We start from the raw sequence: 17,492 nt of genomic DNA, 5'->3' as shown, positions 1-17,492 counted from the left end.
AGCATTTTTGTTCAGTGATCAGTTTTGTTATTGTTGTTTAATATTTGTATATATCATATTTATTATATATTTGTTTTCCCCTTCATTTAATGTATCAGTGAATGGGTTTAAAAGACTTCGGGATGAGATGAATAAAAATGTTTTTTTTTTAATAGAACAGTAAAACAAACACACACCTTTTTGAGGTGCAAGTTAATTGAGTAAACGTAATGAAGAAAAATGATAACTGCACACTCTCTTAAGCAAGATTTATTATCACGAACGTTTTGTCCAAACAAGTAGCCTTTGTCATACCTTTTTGAGATATCTATGCATCTCATACAATATAATATAATAATATTAGCAGTGTCTTAATGCTGATGTCTTCATTTTGATTATCCTAGATTGCCACATGAAAAGAATGTATGTGAATGTGCCCTTAACATAGGATCTCATGGCCAAGACATAAGAATGTCATTACCTCTTGGTCACATCATAGACTATTATGTTCCCACAAGTTAATTATGTCATGGGCACAACAAAACTAACTGTGGATGGTGTGGGAGGACGTGAAGAAATGAAGTTAAATTGATCTCCTAAATAACCCATTCAATTAAGTGTTGGCTAAAACTGTGTCATTTATGGTAGATGGCACCTGACTATGATCACTTGACTCTCATGGAGAAGGTAGAGGTGTTTGAGCATGCAGTGAACAATACAGCAGGAGATGACCTGGCCAAACTGCTCTGGCTTAAGAGTCCCAGCTCAGAGGTTTGAAATCATCATCATCTTTCATTCTCATCGAAAAATTGTGTCGTATATTAAGCTTATTTTCTCACCAAAGTCAAATAGCTCTAATAGATGTGATCGAATTGTAAAATGCATTTAGGAGCACATGAGCAAATAAAACACGTCCCTGCAGGTCCTTAAAATGTCTTAAATATGTTCAATTGTATATCAAACATCTTAATTATCATTTTAAGAGGACTTAAATTTGGGGGCGAAAATGCAGATACACGATACAGTCTAATGTGATTATTAAACTTCAAAAGGCTGGGATTTTATTAACTAAATATGAGTGCTGCAAGTTTAAATTCTGAACGCTGCATTGTTGCATGTTCTACAGCTTACAGTTTATTCTGCATTTGTTGCTGTTAACAATTAATAAATTGCTGCTACAAATGCTGGTTATTTTTAAGTCAGTTTACAGTCGGTTCTTAACATTCCACACACGAATCACAATAACGGGTGTTGTGTGAACAACATTCACACACACATACAGTCGTGTTCACATTAAAATAAACAAACTTTTAAGATTTTGAAAATTTTAAAGAACAATTTATGAAAAATGTTCCAGAAATATTTAAGATATATGTTCCAGAAATATTTATTTTATCTGAACATTTAAAAATGATATGTACTGTATAAATACAGCTTGATTGACAATGGCACTTCATGCCCAAAAGGTTGCCGACCCCTGTTCTACAGGCTCGTGGTTTCAGAGCAGTTTGCAATCAAAGAATACCACACTTTTATGATGACAATATACAAACCCGATTCCAAAAAAGTTGGGACACTGTACAAATTGTGAAAAAAGGAATGGAATAATTTACAAATCTCATAAACTTATATTTTATTCACAATAGAATATAGATAACATATCAAATGTTGAAAGTGAGACATTTTGAAATGTCATGCCAAATATTGGCTCATTTTGGATTTCATGAGAGCTACACATTCCAAAAAAGTTGGGACAGGTAGCAATAAGAGGCCGGAAAAGTTAAATGTACATATAAGGAACAGCTGGAGGACCAATTTGCAACTTATTAGGTCAATTGGCAACATGATTGGGTATAAAAAGAGCCTCTCAGAGTGGCAGTGTCTCTCAGAAGTCAAGATGGGCAGAGGATCACCAATTCCCCCAATGCTGCGGCGAAAAATAGTGGAGCATTATCAGAAAGGAGTTTCTCAGAGAAAAATTGCAAAGAGTTTGAAGTTATCATCATCTACAGTGCATAATATCATCCAAAGATTCAGAGAATCTGGAACAATCTCTGTGCGTAAGGGTCAAGGCCGGAAAACCATACTGGATGCCCGTGATCTTCGGGCCCTTAGACGGCACTGCATCACATACAGGAATGCTACTGTAATGGAAATCACAACATGGGCTCAGGAATACTTCCAGAAAACATTGTCGGTGAACACAATCCACCGTGCCATTCGCCGTTGCCGGCTAAAACTCTATAGGTCAAAAAAGAAGCCATATCTAAACATGATCCAGAAGCGCAGGCGTTTTCTCTGGGCCAAGGCTCATTTAAAATGGACTGTGGCAAAGTGGAAAACTGTTCTGTGGTCAGACGAATCAAAATTTGAAGTTCTTTTTGGAAAACTGGGACGCCATGTCATCCGGACTAAAGAGGACAAGGACAACCCAAGTTGTTATCAGCGCTCAGTTCAGAAGCCTGCATCTCTGATGGTATGGGGTTGCATGAGTGCGTGTGGCATGGGCAGCTTACGCATCTGGAAAGGCACCATCAAATGTCATGCTCTTTCCTGTTTATCCCTGTGATGCTGCTTTGACACAATCTGTATTGTATAAAGTGCTATAGAAATAAAGGTGACTTGACTGTTAGTAAACTGTTAGGTTAGGGTTAGTAGAATAATTTGAAATGGCAATGTTACTTATAGTCAGTAGAATGTCTGTTGAGGACCATAAAAATAATTTGTTAGCAGATATTAAGCAGACAGTGTATTCTACTAACTGCTAGTTGACATGTAGTTGCAAAGTTACTTATAGTTAGCAGAATGTCTAAAGTACACTATCAAAATTAATTTTGCATGAACAACATTAAGCCTATTTTTGTAAGTTTTTCATTGAGAAAAAAAAGAGGATTTTTTTCTCATTTATTTAATCTATTACAGTAGTCAGAGTGAGATTTCTTTAGTGTTACATTAATTAGGGTGGATTTTTCTGGAATTGTCTAAAATAGGCTTTATTTACTCTATGCAAAATATCATTGTTTGATTATTATACTGAGTCACTTTTTCTGTTAGTGGTGAAATTTATACCATTATAGATATATTTACTATTGTCTCCATAGAAATGTGGTTGTTTTAAGAAAAAATTATACAATGAGATTCAATTGATTACTTTTTCATTATTTTATTATTTTAATTAATGAAATAAAAATGGCTACCTCTTCATACAGGTTTGGTTTGATAGGAGGACCAACTACACCCGCTCACTAGCTGTCATGTCCATGGTTGGCTATATCTTAGGGCTTGGGGACAGGTACAAACTAAACTGGAATTATTGCTTTTTTATCAACACTTATCAAACTAGTTTATTCATTCATTAATTTGATCAAGCATAATCTTTTTTCCTCCAACCACAGACATCCTTCCAATCTGATGTTGGACAGGCTCAGTGGAAAGATACTGCATATTGATTTTGGGGACTGTTTTGAGGTAGGATTTTTTATTATTGTTATAAACAACAAAAAATAAGCAACATACAGTAGTTTTGTTTGTTCACGTCTGATTTTTTTCTATATATATTTAAGGTTGCAATGACAAGAGAAAAATTCCCTGAGAAAATACCTTTCAGATTAACCCGAATGTTAACCAATGCCATGGAGGTAAGATGGTCTGTTGCATGTGAGTGTATTTGGAGTGTTGAAGCCCCAAATGTTTTTCACCTTGCCTTAACTAGTAACTTTTCTAGATACTGGGAAAAACAGTGATACCAAATATGTTTGTTTGCCTTGGTATTAGTCTTATGTAAATAGTCTTCCTTGTTTGCATAATAAAAAAGTAAAACATTACTACTTAGTTACACTCACTACTTTACATTGTAGCAAAGTGTCATTTCTTCAGCGTTGTCACATGAAAAGATATAATAAAATATTTACAAAAATGTGAGGGGTGTACTCACTTCTGTGAGTTACTGTATATATCCATTGACCCAAGAAATGCCAGTAACACTTTAAGGACCTTCTCACTATTAACTAGTTGCTTATTAGCATGCATATTAGTAGCATATTGGCTGTTTATTAGTCTTTATAAAGCACATATTAATGCCTTATTCTGCATGACCATATTTTAGATCCCTTAATCCTACCCCATACCTAAACCTTAACAACTACCTTACTAACTTAATAAGCAGCAAATTATGAGTTTATTGAAGTCGTGTTTCCTCTCAGGTGACCGGACTGGATGGTAATTACCGGATTACATGTCACACGGTGATGGAAGTACTTCGTGAACACAGGGACAGTGTCATGGCCGTGCTGGAGGCTTTTGTCTACGATCCATTACTCAACTGGAGGCTTATGGACAGTGAGAACACAACTTTTCCTTATTCAAAAGACTTAAAAATACCAGAGCCATGCAATCCTGTTGAGTCTTAAGTTGGGCATACACAGTGCAAGTTCAGACACTTGGGAGTTTGTGAGCCTTTCCACACGTTACGAGTCAGATAACCTGATAATCGTGACAAAGCAGTTGATACATTGCATGACTGCATGGAGAGCCAGCAGTTATTGCGTAATCTTTTGTGCTAACCACAGAGATTAGAGTTTTCATTGTTGCTGCTATAGCTTTAGATGGAAACAGAAAATAAAGAGATGGCTGTGCAAATGATTTGGTGAATAGCAGAGAAAAGCATGTTTATTCCATTCAACAAAAACAACTAGAGAGTGAATTTGTGTGTCAGTGTATGGGTGTTACGGGGCGAACGAGACGTGAGACGTGCGGATCCATCTGCAGGCTTTTATTAGACAGAGACGTGGTCATAACAGGCATGGGTCAAACAATGGCAAACAGGTATATTGAGGGCAAGACACAAGAGTAATCCAGTAAATGGGCGTGGTCGATCTCCGGCGAACTTAATCCTGAGGGCGAGGCAAATGGGGAATCCACAAGATGAGCTAGAGTCCAGGCGAGGTGCAAACACAGTCCGAAACAGCAAGGCAAAGGGTAATTCCAGAACAGGCTATAAACTTCAGGGCAGGCAGAGATCAGACAAAACGAGATAACAGACAAGGATCAAGACACAGGTAAACAGACTAAGAACAAGGCTATACTAGATTCAGAAACTTGGAATGGCTCCGTAAAGTAGCTATCACTAGATGAGAGATAAACGCTAAACAATACTCGGCGTTGAATGGTGGTGTGAGACTGATTTATATAGTGTGTGTTATTGGTAGCAGCTGTGTGTGATTGGTTTCAGATGAGCTTGTGATTAGTGCAATGGAGCATGGGAAATGTAGTCCAGGGTGATGTGTAACAGTTTGTGTAGTGCGAGAGTCAATGTAACGGAAGGGTGATCTCTGGTGGCGATCGAATGGAAGTCCATGGACAGGATTCGTGACAACGCATTAAGGCTGCCCGTGACTAAAGATTTCTCTAGTCGACTAGTAGTTGTTCATTTAAGCCATTAGTCGACTAATCGCACGTTTAAATTAATTTAATTACTTGATTACTTGCTGCAAAGCACTGGCAGAAGTATGTGGCAAATGACTATGTATGTGTCAGAAAAAAATAGCAAGGAGGTATTTTAATTATTTACTAATAAACTAGAGTTTTCTGAATCGGTGTCGAATATGAAGCTGACGATACTGCCATTCATTCAGATCACCTAATTAGAGAGTATTTGTTTTCAATTTGAATTGGCTCATTTAAAAGTAGATATGTCAAGCAAGCTTTTTGTAGATATCTACATGCCTGTGAGGCAAGACATGTCCCATATATGTTGAGTTTCAGTTCATATTTTGCTTCCAGTTAACGGAGATGGCAGAAAACACAGTTTATTTTGTTGACATTGTGAGTTCACACAAATAAAAGTAGACCCAGTTTAGAATGATGTCTTACTTTTATCTGTATGAGCAAAAATGACAGAGTATTTTAATTTGTTTTTGCTGTTATCAGGGAAAAAACGAGCGATGACGCCAATGCCTCCATGTCATGCAGTAAGCACATTAATAGCTTCCACACTCTTGGATATCCACCATAAAGTTGCTACTGCTTACATATTTAAATTTCCAATGATAAGCCATATTTGAGGTTTGATGATAGGCTTACATTTGAAACCTATTTCCTGCCTGATGTATTGTAATTATTGCAAGGACCAGCCGTTATTGATCTGTCTATCATGGACTGCGTGACTTCACCTCTTTCTGTGGAGTTTTTTTTTTTTTCTGCAGCAAACCAGCTAATACAATTTTGGTTGACTAAGCCTCTTCTCGCTGACTTGCTTTTAGTCGACTAAATGGCATCCACAATTTACATGATTTCTCCCAACGAACAAATCATTTGCAAGGCCCTACACTAGCACAAATCACACCTTGTACGTCTGGCATTAAACAGCTTCAGAGAAAACAAGAGACTGCACATACACTTAGGAAAGTTCACCTGCAGTGTCACTTGCTATACTCCATCTAAAACTTTTTAGACAGCATTTTCTAGGGTTCCCTTTTATAGGTTCACTCAATGCTGTGTCAGTAACTGACACTATGGAACTTCCTTTCAGATTTTGAAGAATGATACAGCGGTGAAATTTTAATGGCATTCCTTGCCTAAACATAAGGAAAGAGTTTGGTGGTTATGATCAACTTGTGAGAAGTCCTCAATGAGAAGTCCTCTCTTATACAGTAGTGAGTGCAGAAGTTCCCCCTTCCCGGCCCATAAAGGTGTCTGGCAGTTCGAATCTTACCTGGCCAAGGCTACAGACCATATTTCTGGCGGGTGGAACTAGGGCTGCACGATAAATCGAAATGGAATTGAGATCGCGATTCGACAGAAGCTGCGATTGTCATGCGTATCTTTCCACTGAAAGTATTAGCTGGTTTGCTGCAGAAAAAAAAAAAAGCACGGTTCTGTGATCAGCAGTAAATCTCCATCCAAAGGCCAGAGGGCGCTCTCGTGCTGAAACTCCAAATGCGCCTCGCAGAAGAAACCCAGTAAATGCCTATCGCTGCAGCTGAATAAACAGAAGATTCAACTGCTTTCATTGATTCAAAGTGACTAATAAACACATGACTATGGCAATATACGGTTTATCTGAGTTCTTATTATTATAATTTTCATTAAAATAAAGTATATTTATAATGCAATGCCTTTATCACTGCTTAAATACTATGAAATATGGTGCGTGCCTTATTCTGTGTAAGAAGCCACATCATCTCACAGAAGAATTTATTTCAAACACTCGACTGACGTTATGAAGTGAGTTTGGAGTAAAAATATGTTATTAAATGTGGTATTTTCACATGCTTTCAGATGGAGCAGCATTTACTTCACAGAGCCGTAGTTCACTGAGAAGCTATGCAAACAGCTGTCATTATCGCGAACGATTTCTTCGATTTCAGAATCACGCAATAAAACCGTCTGTGATTTTTTTGCGTAACTTGTCAGTGAACTACGGCTATGTGTAATAAATTCTAAGCACGTGATGATGATATCCTGCTGATTACAGAACCGGCTTTTTTAACAAAATGCACATGACATTCGCATTCGATTAATCGTGAAGCCCATTCCTGTAAGGTCTGTTGAATGAGGCAATGAGGCTTATGAATCTCATTGCAGCAGCTTCACTGAGCCTGTTTCAGTGGTGGGTCAGTAGTCAAGAAGTTCATCCCGGTTGGCATTATCACTGCACAATAAGAGTTATGCATCTATATGCTATTGGACCAAATTACAAGCAATAGTACAACAGTGCTTTTAGTTTTTTAGGTAGGTCAAAAAATATATTATAATATTCAGGTATAAAATACTACAGAAATAAAATTAAATAATCAAATGAAACCACTTATTACATTTATTTAAATGCATAAATTAAATATAGATTAATACTTGTTAATCATGCAAAAGTTATTCAGTTGAAGCTTTGATTGAGTTTCTTTTGTTGTTTGAATAATATTAGGCTCCTGTCATTTCAAGATCTAATACACAGATCCAATATATTGACACGTACAGCTGATTCAGGTGTGTGCAAAAATTGTCTATTAGAACCATTACACTAAAAAAAACGTGAAAATGCTGGTGCTAAAGAAATAGGAGGGGTGGAGGGCAATGTAAATGCAGGAATGAAAGCCATTTAACAGGTGATATGTAACAACAACCATGTGAACAATGAATCACCACTGCTTAGCTAATACATAAAAAATTCAGCATGCAATAAGGTACCACTAATCTGTGAATTTGAGTTTAATGTGGGTTTATTATCAATAGTAAGTAATCAAGGTAATAAAACAACCATCAGGCTTTGGACCACTTAAGATGCATTGACCCCACACTCTGTTTGAAAAGACCTCTTCAAGATTTTTTTCTATAAACAGCTGGAGGACGTCTACAGCACCACAACAGGCTCTGAACTCTCTTCCTTGCAGTAGATAAGACTAAGATCTGTGTTCACCTTATTTCTGTCGAGCACTGGATAGGCCTTCAAAGTGTTGCTCAGTGCATCTTCAGGAAATGTCATCATGTACTGTTTAAACCTGTCCCCTTGCATTAAGGTCACAAAGTGGTTTGTGAAGAAGAATTGTTCCATGGTGTATCCCACTATCGCAGACCTACAGAGAGTATAGTGATGGCATTGTCAACTTCATAACATTTAAAATTACCAGTTATTTTTCTGCCATGGTTACAGTTAAGTGTTGAGTGATAAAGAGAGTGCAAAGAAAGTTCAGTAATGCAGTAGTTAACTCTGGGGGCATTTACAGAGGATTTGCTGCCATCTTCAGGACAACATGTGTTACAACAGTGCACAGTAGGCATATGCATTGAATCCTCTGGTAGTCTTTGGTTGTAAAGCAATAAATGGTTTAAACTATAAAACACTGAGAGTGTAAAACATACACACACACACACACACACACACACACAGACAGAGTGAGATCAAAGGCTCAGTTAGAGACTGTTTACCAGCAAGAGAACTCAACATTTTAAAAAAGGTCTAAACTGGGACAAAAATAATGTCTTTGATAATGTCTAAATATATATCCAAATGCACTTCCTAATAAAAGTAATTATGTCTGAAAACAGTTTTCAGCTACAAATTATTAAAATGTAATGCCAAAATTGTAAATGTAATAGCATGGTGTTAGCATAGCTAATTTTTAACAGGGCCATACCACAGTCTAGTGGTTATATACTATGGCAAATTTGATTTACCTTGCCATGGCAACACTATTCACTATTCAAGATATCCAAAATCCGTTTGCAGTTTAGCATCTTAAATGTGTCATGTTGAAAGATATTGGTGTAGGGTTGCCAACCGTCCGGTATATTGGGCTAAATTTATGTGTCCCATACGTGACCTCTCTTGTACCGTTTCTTGACTGCTACTAGCTGATACAACAGCAGCAGTGCTGATCACTTGAGATCACCGACACTTTTCATCATCCAGTCACAGCCACCCTCGCGCAGTATACGTTAACTAAATCAGAAATCGTGAACATAACTGTTCGAGGAAGGCTGCCCTGCGAAATCCTCTGCCAGCTGGTCGCTCCCGTCTCACAGCAAGCGGCACTTGCACTGACACCAATTCCGTCCGTGTTTTGACTTCAGTAAATCTGTTTTGGCTAATACAGACAACATGATTATTTTTTCATGAGTCCAACATCCAGCCGCACAAGAAAACATGCAATCTACGTGAGACGTGATCAGTAAGAGAAGTAGTCTTTCACTGGGCTATTGTAATGTTGTAAAATAGAGAAAAACATTTTACATTTAAGTAATTAATTCTTAATAGCTTATTCTTAACCTTAGACCTTATTCTTGAAACACAAATTGACTAATAAAAACAGCACCAAAAACAGGCAATATTAAATCTATAAGTTGTCTTTCATTGAAAAATATGCATTTTCATTATATATACATATATATAGAGAGAGAGAGAGAAAATGCGTTTTTTTCAATCAATATATATATCACTGGGGCGCTATTTTGAAAGACAATAAATTGTGGCAAAAAAAAACAGTAACAAATGAAATATTGTTAATATGGCTCACGTTAAACTGCATTGTCCTGTTTTGCCTTATTTTTACCTTATTTGCATTTCTACATTGCTTCTATCGTGTTTGTCTTTAATTTTTTTAAAATATTATTACTTAAAGGGGTCATGAACTGGCTTTTTTTATTCTTTTATACTGTTGTCTGAGGTCCACTTATGACGTTCACGTGGTTTTTACATTCAAAAACATCAAAATCAATAAGTAATAGGCTATTTCTACCCTGGTTTTGAGGCCTGCTCGAGAAATGCTCGGTTTTTATCGGCGTGCCGCATTGAAGACTTGGAAGTAAATGTCCACTGCTATGATTGGATAACAGTTTTGCATAGTAAACTACCTTTCTGTGTGTCTGTTTGACAAGCTACGTCCAGCTTAACAGCGTAACAGATGTATTATAGCCTTCTGTGACTTTGGTTAGGCACGTACACATAATCAGGACATGTCAAGTGATCTTAAACAAAGCAATAGTGACACATAGTACAAATATTTTTTACTCGCACAAATGTGCCATTCCTGTCAGATCCAATATAGACAGACAGCATTGCTTTTAAATCTCAGTCTCTCTGCAAATCCAGCGTCGACCTGTGTCTTGTTTGCAAAGGAATCCGCGGTGAAATCAAGCAAGCAAACACTCAATGTTTTACTCACGTGAGCTGAAACTTCATTAAAAATAATGAGGCAGTCGTGGCCTAATGGTTAGAGAGTCGGACTTGTAACCTGGATGTTGCGGTTTCGGGTCTCAGGTCTGGCAGGAATTGTCGGTGGGGGGAGTGAATAACCAGCACTCTCTTCCACCCTCAATACCACGAGTAAGGTGAGCAAGGCACCGAACTCCCAATTGCTCCCCGGGCGCCGCAGCACATGGCTGCCCACTGCTCCGGGTGTGTGTTCACGTTGTGTGTGCTTTCACTACTGTGTGCAGTGCACTTGGATGGGTTAAATGCAGAGCACAAATTCTGAGTATGGGTCACCATACTTGGCCACATGTCACTTCACTTTAGAGTTCAACCACGCATTCCTAATATTTGAATCCGAAGGAAGGTTATGCAGCGACTGTGTTCTTCCACAACCAGGCACAGTTTTTTTTTTAGATTTTGCGATCTTCAACAGCATGTTTATTGCTTGGTTGCTCGATCCGGTTTAGCGCCACTTACGTTATTTCCCTACTATGCCATGTGCTAATCAGTGGGCAGGGCTACAGAATTAGGAGGCGGAGTTTAACCTATTACGTCATAGGTAGGCACATTCCAGGATCCAGCGTTCACTGGGCCTGGTGTTAATAAAAGCTTTTATTTCAGTAACTAGGACGTTTTCCGTTCTGAAACTTACAGGATATTCTTTTAGTACAATGATCTCTTATATATCAAAAGCTCAAGTAAAAGTTGATTTCTCAATTCATGACCCCTTTAAATTTTGTTTCTAAGTAAGAATGTAAATATATAAAAAAAAAAAAAAAAAAAGAATTCCTCCTATCTTTGAATTGAATTGAATTCCTCTCATGCAAATTATATAGTAAACCGAAATAGAGCTGCTACCTGATCTTTTGTTTGTCCTGCTGCAGCTGCTGGAGATTTGATATGGACAAAATCGGTGTCCTTCTGAAGTTTGGCATAGAGGAGGTCCACATGTGGCATGATATGATAGAAAATTTGTGGAAAGAACTTAAAATCCAGATGGAAAAGGCTTCTGCCTCTCAAATGGTAACAGGGTCAAGGTTACCTAATCCTTGTATGCTTTCATAACAGTGGATGAGGACCTTTTCTGTGCTCAGAAGGTATGTCTGTGAAAGGTCCATCTAATGTTGCTTCATGTTGTTCTATGGGCCATTATTGTATCAAGAACTTCTTTATGCTGTGGTCATCTGGAGAAAAAAAAAGATGACATAAATGAGAATAAAGGATGTTTACATGAGAAATCCTAAACAGGTCTCGTGATTAGCTTATTATAAAAAGCTACAAATAACATATAAAATCCATATTAGCAATCACAAGTTTTTATAAACAAGTATAGTATTAAGTTCATAAATTGTCATGTGTATCTTGATGTTAATTATAGCTATAATGTACCTGTTACCCAGCATATTTCATAATGTATTTTGAATTCACATAAGGTCGTAAGAAAATGTTGTGTTTTCTAGAAAGACTTTTGATGCTGATACTTGTAACGCATTACTTGCCTACACTGTTGGTGCCCTAGTGACCAGTATGCAGTAGCCAATTCTTCAATTATTCATTTTATTTATTTACATTTATACCATTTTAGTTTATTAATTTTTCAATTATTTTAAAATATTAACCTAAAATCTTGATGTTAGTTTGATTGTCAGACCTTTTGTTTGTGAGAAAAGTAAAGTTTATCAAGTAACTGGATGTTTCTTTTCTCTCCTGCAGCAAACACTAAAGGCAACAAGCGCTCCAGGACCAGAACTGACTCCTACACGGCAGGACAGTCTGTCGGTGAGTCTTTGACTTTATCCCCATTCTAATTAATAGTGCCCGTAGTAGGGTCAACTCCCCTGTAAAATACCTTGACAAGCAGAGAGATTACAGAAAATGACGGAGAAGTTGTTTCCAAGATTTTGTTCGCACTGCTGGAGCTTTCCCGTAAATAATGCTTTTATTTACACACACTCGGACAGTCCCATAAAGACAAAGTGACATTATGATGTGACTTCTAATGTACTCATCCAGAATTTCCATCAAAACTATTGCATGTTCTTGGTAATAGATACATTTTTGTGGTTTCTTTTTGGTATGTTTCATATAGAAGCCATGGAGGGTATTGACCTGGGAGAAACAACCCACAAAAAGCCTGGAACTACAGTGCCTGAGTCAATTCACTCCTTCAGTAAGTCCTTGAAGACTTAACTTCAATCCTCAAAGTCATTATGCTTTAAAGTCCTCCTGGGTAGTTGTAATTTACAAGTTCAGAAGTCATGATTATTATCTAAAGTGATTTTGATCTGAATTAAAATTGACACAATTTTAAATTTCTTTCCTGTTGGCTACTTGTCAAAAGCAGAACAGGTTTTATCTTCGTTATTATTCTTATGCCACCACAGACAAGGGGTTTCTCCCTAGACCTGATAAACAACTAAATGAGTATTATTTTCTGGCAAACTTTATCACTATTATTCATCAACAGATGTATTAAAAATCCAAAGCTTTGTGGAAAGGACTCTGACATAGGACTTCATCCTGAAGTCTCACAGGTCCAAAAAAATATTAGACGGCACAACTGATTCCAACATTGATTATAAATCAGCATATTAAAATGATTTCTGAAGGATCATGTGACACTGAAGTCTGTAGTAATGGCTGATGAAAATTCCGCTTTTCCACCGCAGGAATAAATTATATTAAAATAGAAAACTTTTATTTTAAATAGTAATAATGTTTCACAATATTACTGTTTTTACTGTATGTTTGATCAAATAAATGCACTGTTATGGAGGTGTAACTAAAGTGTTACCATAAATAAAGTGTAAAAAAAAAAAAAATCAGCTGATAAATGATAAAATCATTGAGTCAAACAGAATCCATCTGGCTTTAAAAAACCCAAGCATTTAAAGCGGCAGAGAAAAAAACTACAGCATGCACATAATAAACAGAAGCAGAAACAAGCGATCACATGTAAGCAGATGCTTATCCAAAATAACTCAATCATCAAACATTATACAGCACATAAATGAAAATTGATGAAAAACTGATTGAAATGTCGACCCAGGAAGTAGTATAGGACTGTGCAAGCAGGGGTGTTTATGGAAGTGATCTACTCCATCTACAGTATATCTCCAACTATGCACTATCATCGTTCTGAATCCAATCCAGACATTGGCTCCAGACAAAAATGTGAATGATACTATGCATTTGAAGCAAAAGATGGCAGAAACCTGGAGGATTATGTGGAGGAGTTCATCAGCATCTGCCATCCTGCCACCTGCCACGACCTGACACTCATGGATGGGTTCAGGAATGGACTGGACAGCGAGGTTCGGATGGTAATGCCAAAGGGGATACTGTTTGACCCTGGCTGATCAATTTGGCCTTGTGGATAGAGGGATCCTCTTTTATGGTGGGCGACGTTGAAGAGGATTCTGTTCCCAGCATCCAGCTCCATGTAACATCAGTCACAGTTTCAGACCTAGAGCCCTATAGTGGCAGTGGGCGTCACCGCGGATAATGAGCCAGAGCTCACCACAGACCTAGAGACCTAGCTTATGCTCACCACAGACATAATGCCTGAGCCAATGCCTGCTACGGAGCCAGAGCCAGCAGCCTCGTCCGTCCCAGAGGAAAAGCCTGAGGTCTCGTTTGATCAGGTGTGTCGGTGGTAATATTAGTGGAGCTGGATGAGGAAGAGTGATACTAACTCTTCCCACCCTGGGGCCCCTTTCCCCACCAGTTCCCGCCCATGAACCTCTTCTGCCTCTGGAAGTCCCGCACAGCACAGTCTGTTCAGCTCCACCTTGGCCTCTCAGCTCCACCTGGGACCATTGTCCATCCAGATCCACCAGGCTCCACTTTGGTCAGTCATCGCCAAGGACTTCCAGACCTTTGGCTGCGCCTCATTCCTCCACCTCTGCAGCTCCATCGGGCTCCTCCTTCCCTCCGGCTTCACCTCTGTCTTCACTTACACCATTGTCGACTCTGCCCTCCAGTACCCTGGCTCCACCTCGGCAGCTTGTCACCATGCCTCCGCCTTGGTTTCCTGGTCCATCTGTGTCACTGAATCTGAGTCCATCAGACTCTGCCTGGGCCTCCACATCTCCCAGCTTCACCTCTGTTGTTTGGGCTCAAAATTCCACCTTGGCTCCTCCCACCATCAGTTCCGCTGTGGGTTATCCTCCTTCACCAGAAAACATATTTTTTTAAGACACATTGCTATGTGACATCAACATGCATTTATCATTATTTCAATCACCATTTGAAGATTTACGTTTACCTGAAACCAAAAAAAAACAACATTCAACTCCTCACAAAACATGATTCACCAACAAATATTTGATAAGAACACAGTAGAAATGATTAGCAACACAGGCATAAAAGGAAAACTTTTTGTTTTCCATTGGTTTAAGCACAAATAGGTAAAAGCTTTAATGTTTCAATAATTAAATAAAACTAACCGAATAATATGCTATTATATGATTCAAGGTTTAAAATTCATTTTGGATGGAGTTGGGGGGAGTTAGGAATTTTCAGAAGCTGCATCTGAAATGATATTAGGTATATTAATAAAGTCTTTTCAATTAAATTAAATTAAATAGTGCTATGAGATTAGTTGGTTTTAAAAAGCAGTTAACAGGTTTTAATAATTAACTACATCAAAGTTACATAATTAACTACATCAAGTCAATGTGTTAAATCAACAGCCCTAGTAATAATCTTCTACTGAATACAGTAAAACATAAGCACTTACTTACAGTCTTAACATTTATTATGCTGCTACTCACGAAAATGCACTTTGCTTAATCTGCTTAATAATCAGGTCTTAGGCTGTGTGTTTTTCAGTGAGTTTATCGTCGAAATTGTAGCTTTATTTTTTTCTTCCTTCAGTTGGAGATGGTCTTGTGCAACCTGAAGCCTTGAACAAGAAAGCCATCCAAATTATCAACAGGGTGCGGGACAAGCTAACTGGTGAGCAAAACTCATTCACTCTCTGACCACAGAGAACTAACACATACATTTCTAAGTGACTTAATACACAATTCTAGCACTATCATTCTTTATCAAAAATCAACAGCTAGTAAAACAAATAATAATGGATTTATGTGAATGTGTACTTACTCCTTCTAGGACGAGACTTTTCCCACGATGAGACCCTTGATGTACCAACTCAAGTGGAGCTGCTCATCAAACAAGCTACTTCGCATGAAAACCTGTGCCAATGTTACATTGGATGGTATGTTTTATTTTCCTGGTGAAAAATTATAAGGAGTCACACAAATATTTATTTATATGCTTTCTTCTCAGAATGTGTAATTATATGCTGTGATATGTAGTGTTGTGTGTTTACAGTCTTTTTTCTGTCTTATTCTCTTTAGGTGCCCTTTTTGGTAGAGCTTCTTATTGTTCCTGCTTTCTTTTTCTTTATTTTACTGTAAAATTCACCTGTGATGGTGATATAAACACAGAGTTTGAAAACTCAAGTTGATTTGGAAAAATGTGAGCATATGTGAAAATTAAAGTTGTGCTTGTCAATCACTTCAATCTCTACGCAACCTCAGAAAAATCTGAAGAATGTTATCTTGGATGATGATGTGTTATATGTGTATAACATTGTCACTGTTTTGTTTTATTTGAAATGATTTGTACCAGTTAAGCTAATCTTGCTCTGTTGATTGCCTGTTATTTTATTAAGAACTCAGAAGAACTACCAAGAAATGTCCAGGTCAAATAGCATTGTACAGGAGGCAGACACACTCTGTCAGTTTAAATCTAGATTACAGACCCATCTCTTTAACATACACATAACACACGATCACTTTTCTATAAATCAAATCTGTTAAAGGATTGTTAGTCTGCACTAACTAGGTCAAGCAGAACACTTCCCCCGTATCCAGTCCAGATGGTGGATCAGCACCTAGAGACGACCTCTACAGCCCTGAATGTCAGCAGAGACCATGTCAACTAGACAAACCCTAGAGACAGATCCCCTGTGAAGACCTCATCAGTCATCATCACAAGACCACGAGAAGCAGATGAGTCCTCTGCTCAATCTGACGTGCATTGCAGGCTGGAATTAAGCCACACCATACTGGTTTTTTCCGGCCAGAGGAGAACTGACCCCCCAACTGAGCCTGGTTTCTCCCATGCACACCGATGGAATTTTGGTTCCTTGCCACTTTGTCTTGCTTAGTTGGGGACACTATTTCTGGCGGCATTGTTGACTTGACTGCACAAACACTATTGGAAGAGAACTGAACTGAGCTGGATGATGACATCACTGAATCAACAATGAACTGACTTTGATAAATTGACTGTTTTCTATTGTCCTCTAGCATTATCAGCACACAATTTTCCTGTTTAACACTGTAAAGCTGCTTTGACACAATCTGTATTGTATAAAGTGCTATATAAATTAAGGTGACTTGACTTACATGACTGAAATCATGCATGAAGAGTACAAGAGAGGGGGCAAGAATGAATAATGTTTTCCTGTTTGACACTGTAAAGCTGCTTTGACACAATCTGTATTGTATAAAGTGCTATATAAATTAAGGTGACTTGACTTACATGACTGAAATCATGCATGAAGAGTACAAGAGAGGGGGCAAGAATGAATAATGTGTACTTGCACGTAAAAGATTATTAAAACCCTGACAGATTATTAAAAGATTATTAAAACCTAGACAGGGTTAAATAAAAAAAATGTCTTTAAAAACAGACAAGTAGGTAAAATCCTATAATTAAAGTGAAACCAAGAAAACGTCTCGGGTTACTTATGTAACCATGGTTCCCTGAGTAGGGAACGAGACACTGCGTCCTCTAGGGTTCGCTATGG

General features: G+C 37.8%; 1 protein-coding gene across 1 annotated transcript in view; it reads left to right on the top strand.

Moving 5' to 3' along the window:
- Positions 1 to 16,813, top strand: part of LOC107679101 (serine/threonine-protein kinase mTOR-like) — a gene marked incomplete at its 5' end in the record, with an annotated part of 149,964 nt that extends 133,151 nt beyond the window's left edge. The window contains 10 exons of the mRNA XM_016474555.1: positions 628 to 750; positions 3,189 to 3,271; positions 3,375 to 3,447; positions 3,543 to 3,617; positions 4,182 to 4,317; positions 12,380 to 12,445; positions 12,756 to 12,836; positions 15,545 to 15,625; positions 15,785 to 15,890; positions 16,033 to 16,813. Of these exons, the coding sequence (XP_016330041.1) occupies positions 628 to 750; positions 3,189 to 3,271; positions 3,375 to 3,447; positions 3,543 to 3,617; positions 4,182 to 4,317; positions 12,380 to 12,445; positions 12,756 to 12,836; positions 15,545 to 15,625; positions 15,785 to 15,890; positions 16,033 to 16,048 (840 nt within the window). The remainder of the gene's footprint in view (positions 1 to 627; positions 751 to 3,188; positions 3,272 to 3,374; positions 3,448 to 3,542; positions 3,618 to 4,181; positions 4,318 to 12,379; positions 12,446 to 12,755; positions 12,837 to 15,544; positions 15,626 to 15,784; positions 15,891 to 16,032) is intronic.
- Positions 16,814 to 17,492: the final 679 nt, after the last annotated feature.

The sequence above is a fragment of the Sinocyclocheilus anshuiensis genome, unplaced genomic scaffold (assembly GCF_001515605.1).
Source record: "Sinocyclocheilus anshuiensis isolate Anshui unplaced genomic scaffold, SAMN03320099.WGS_v1.1 scaffold3529, whole genome shotgun sequence".
NCBI lineage: Eukaryota > Metazoa > Chordata > Actinopteri > Cypriniformes > Cyprinidae > Sinocyclocheilus > Sinocyclocheilus anshuiensis.
The sequence above is the reverse complement of the archived record's forward strand: the minus strand, read 5'-3'. Positions and strand labels throughout refer to the sequence as shown.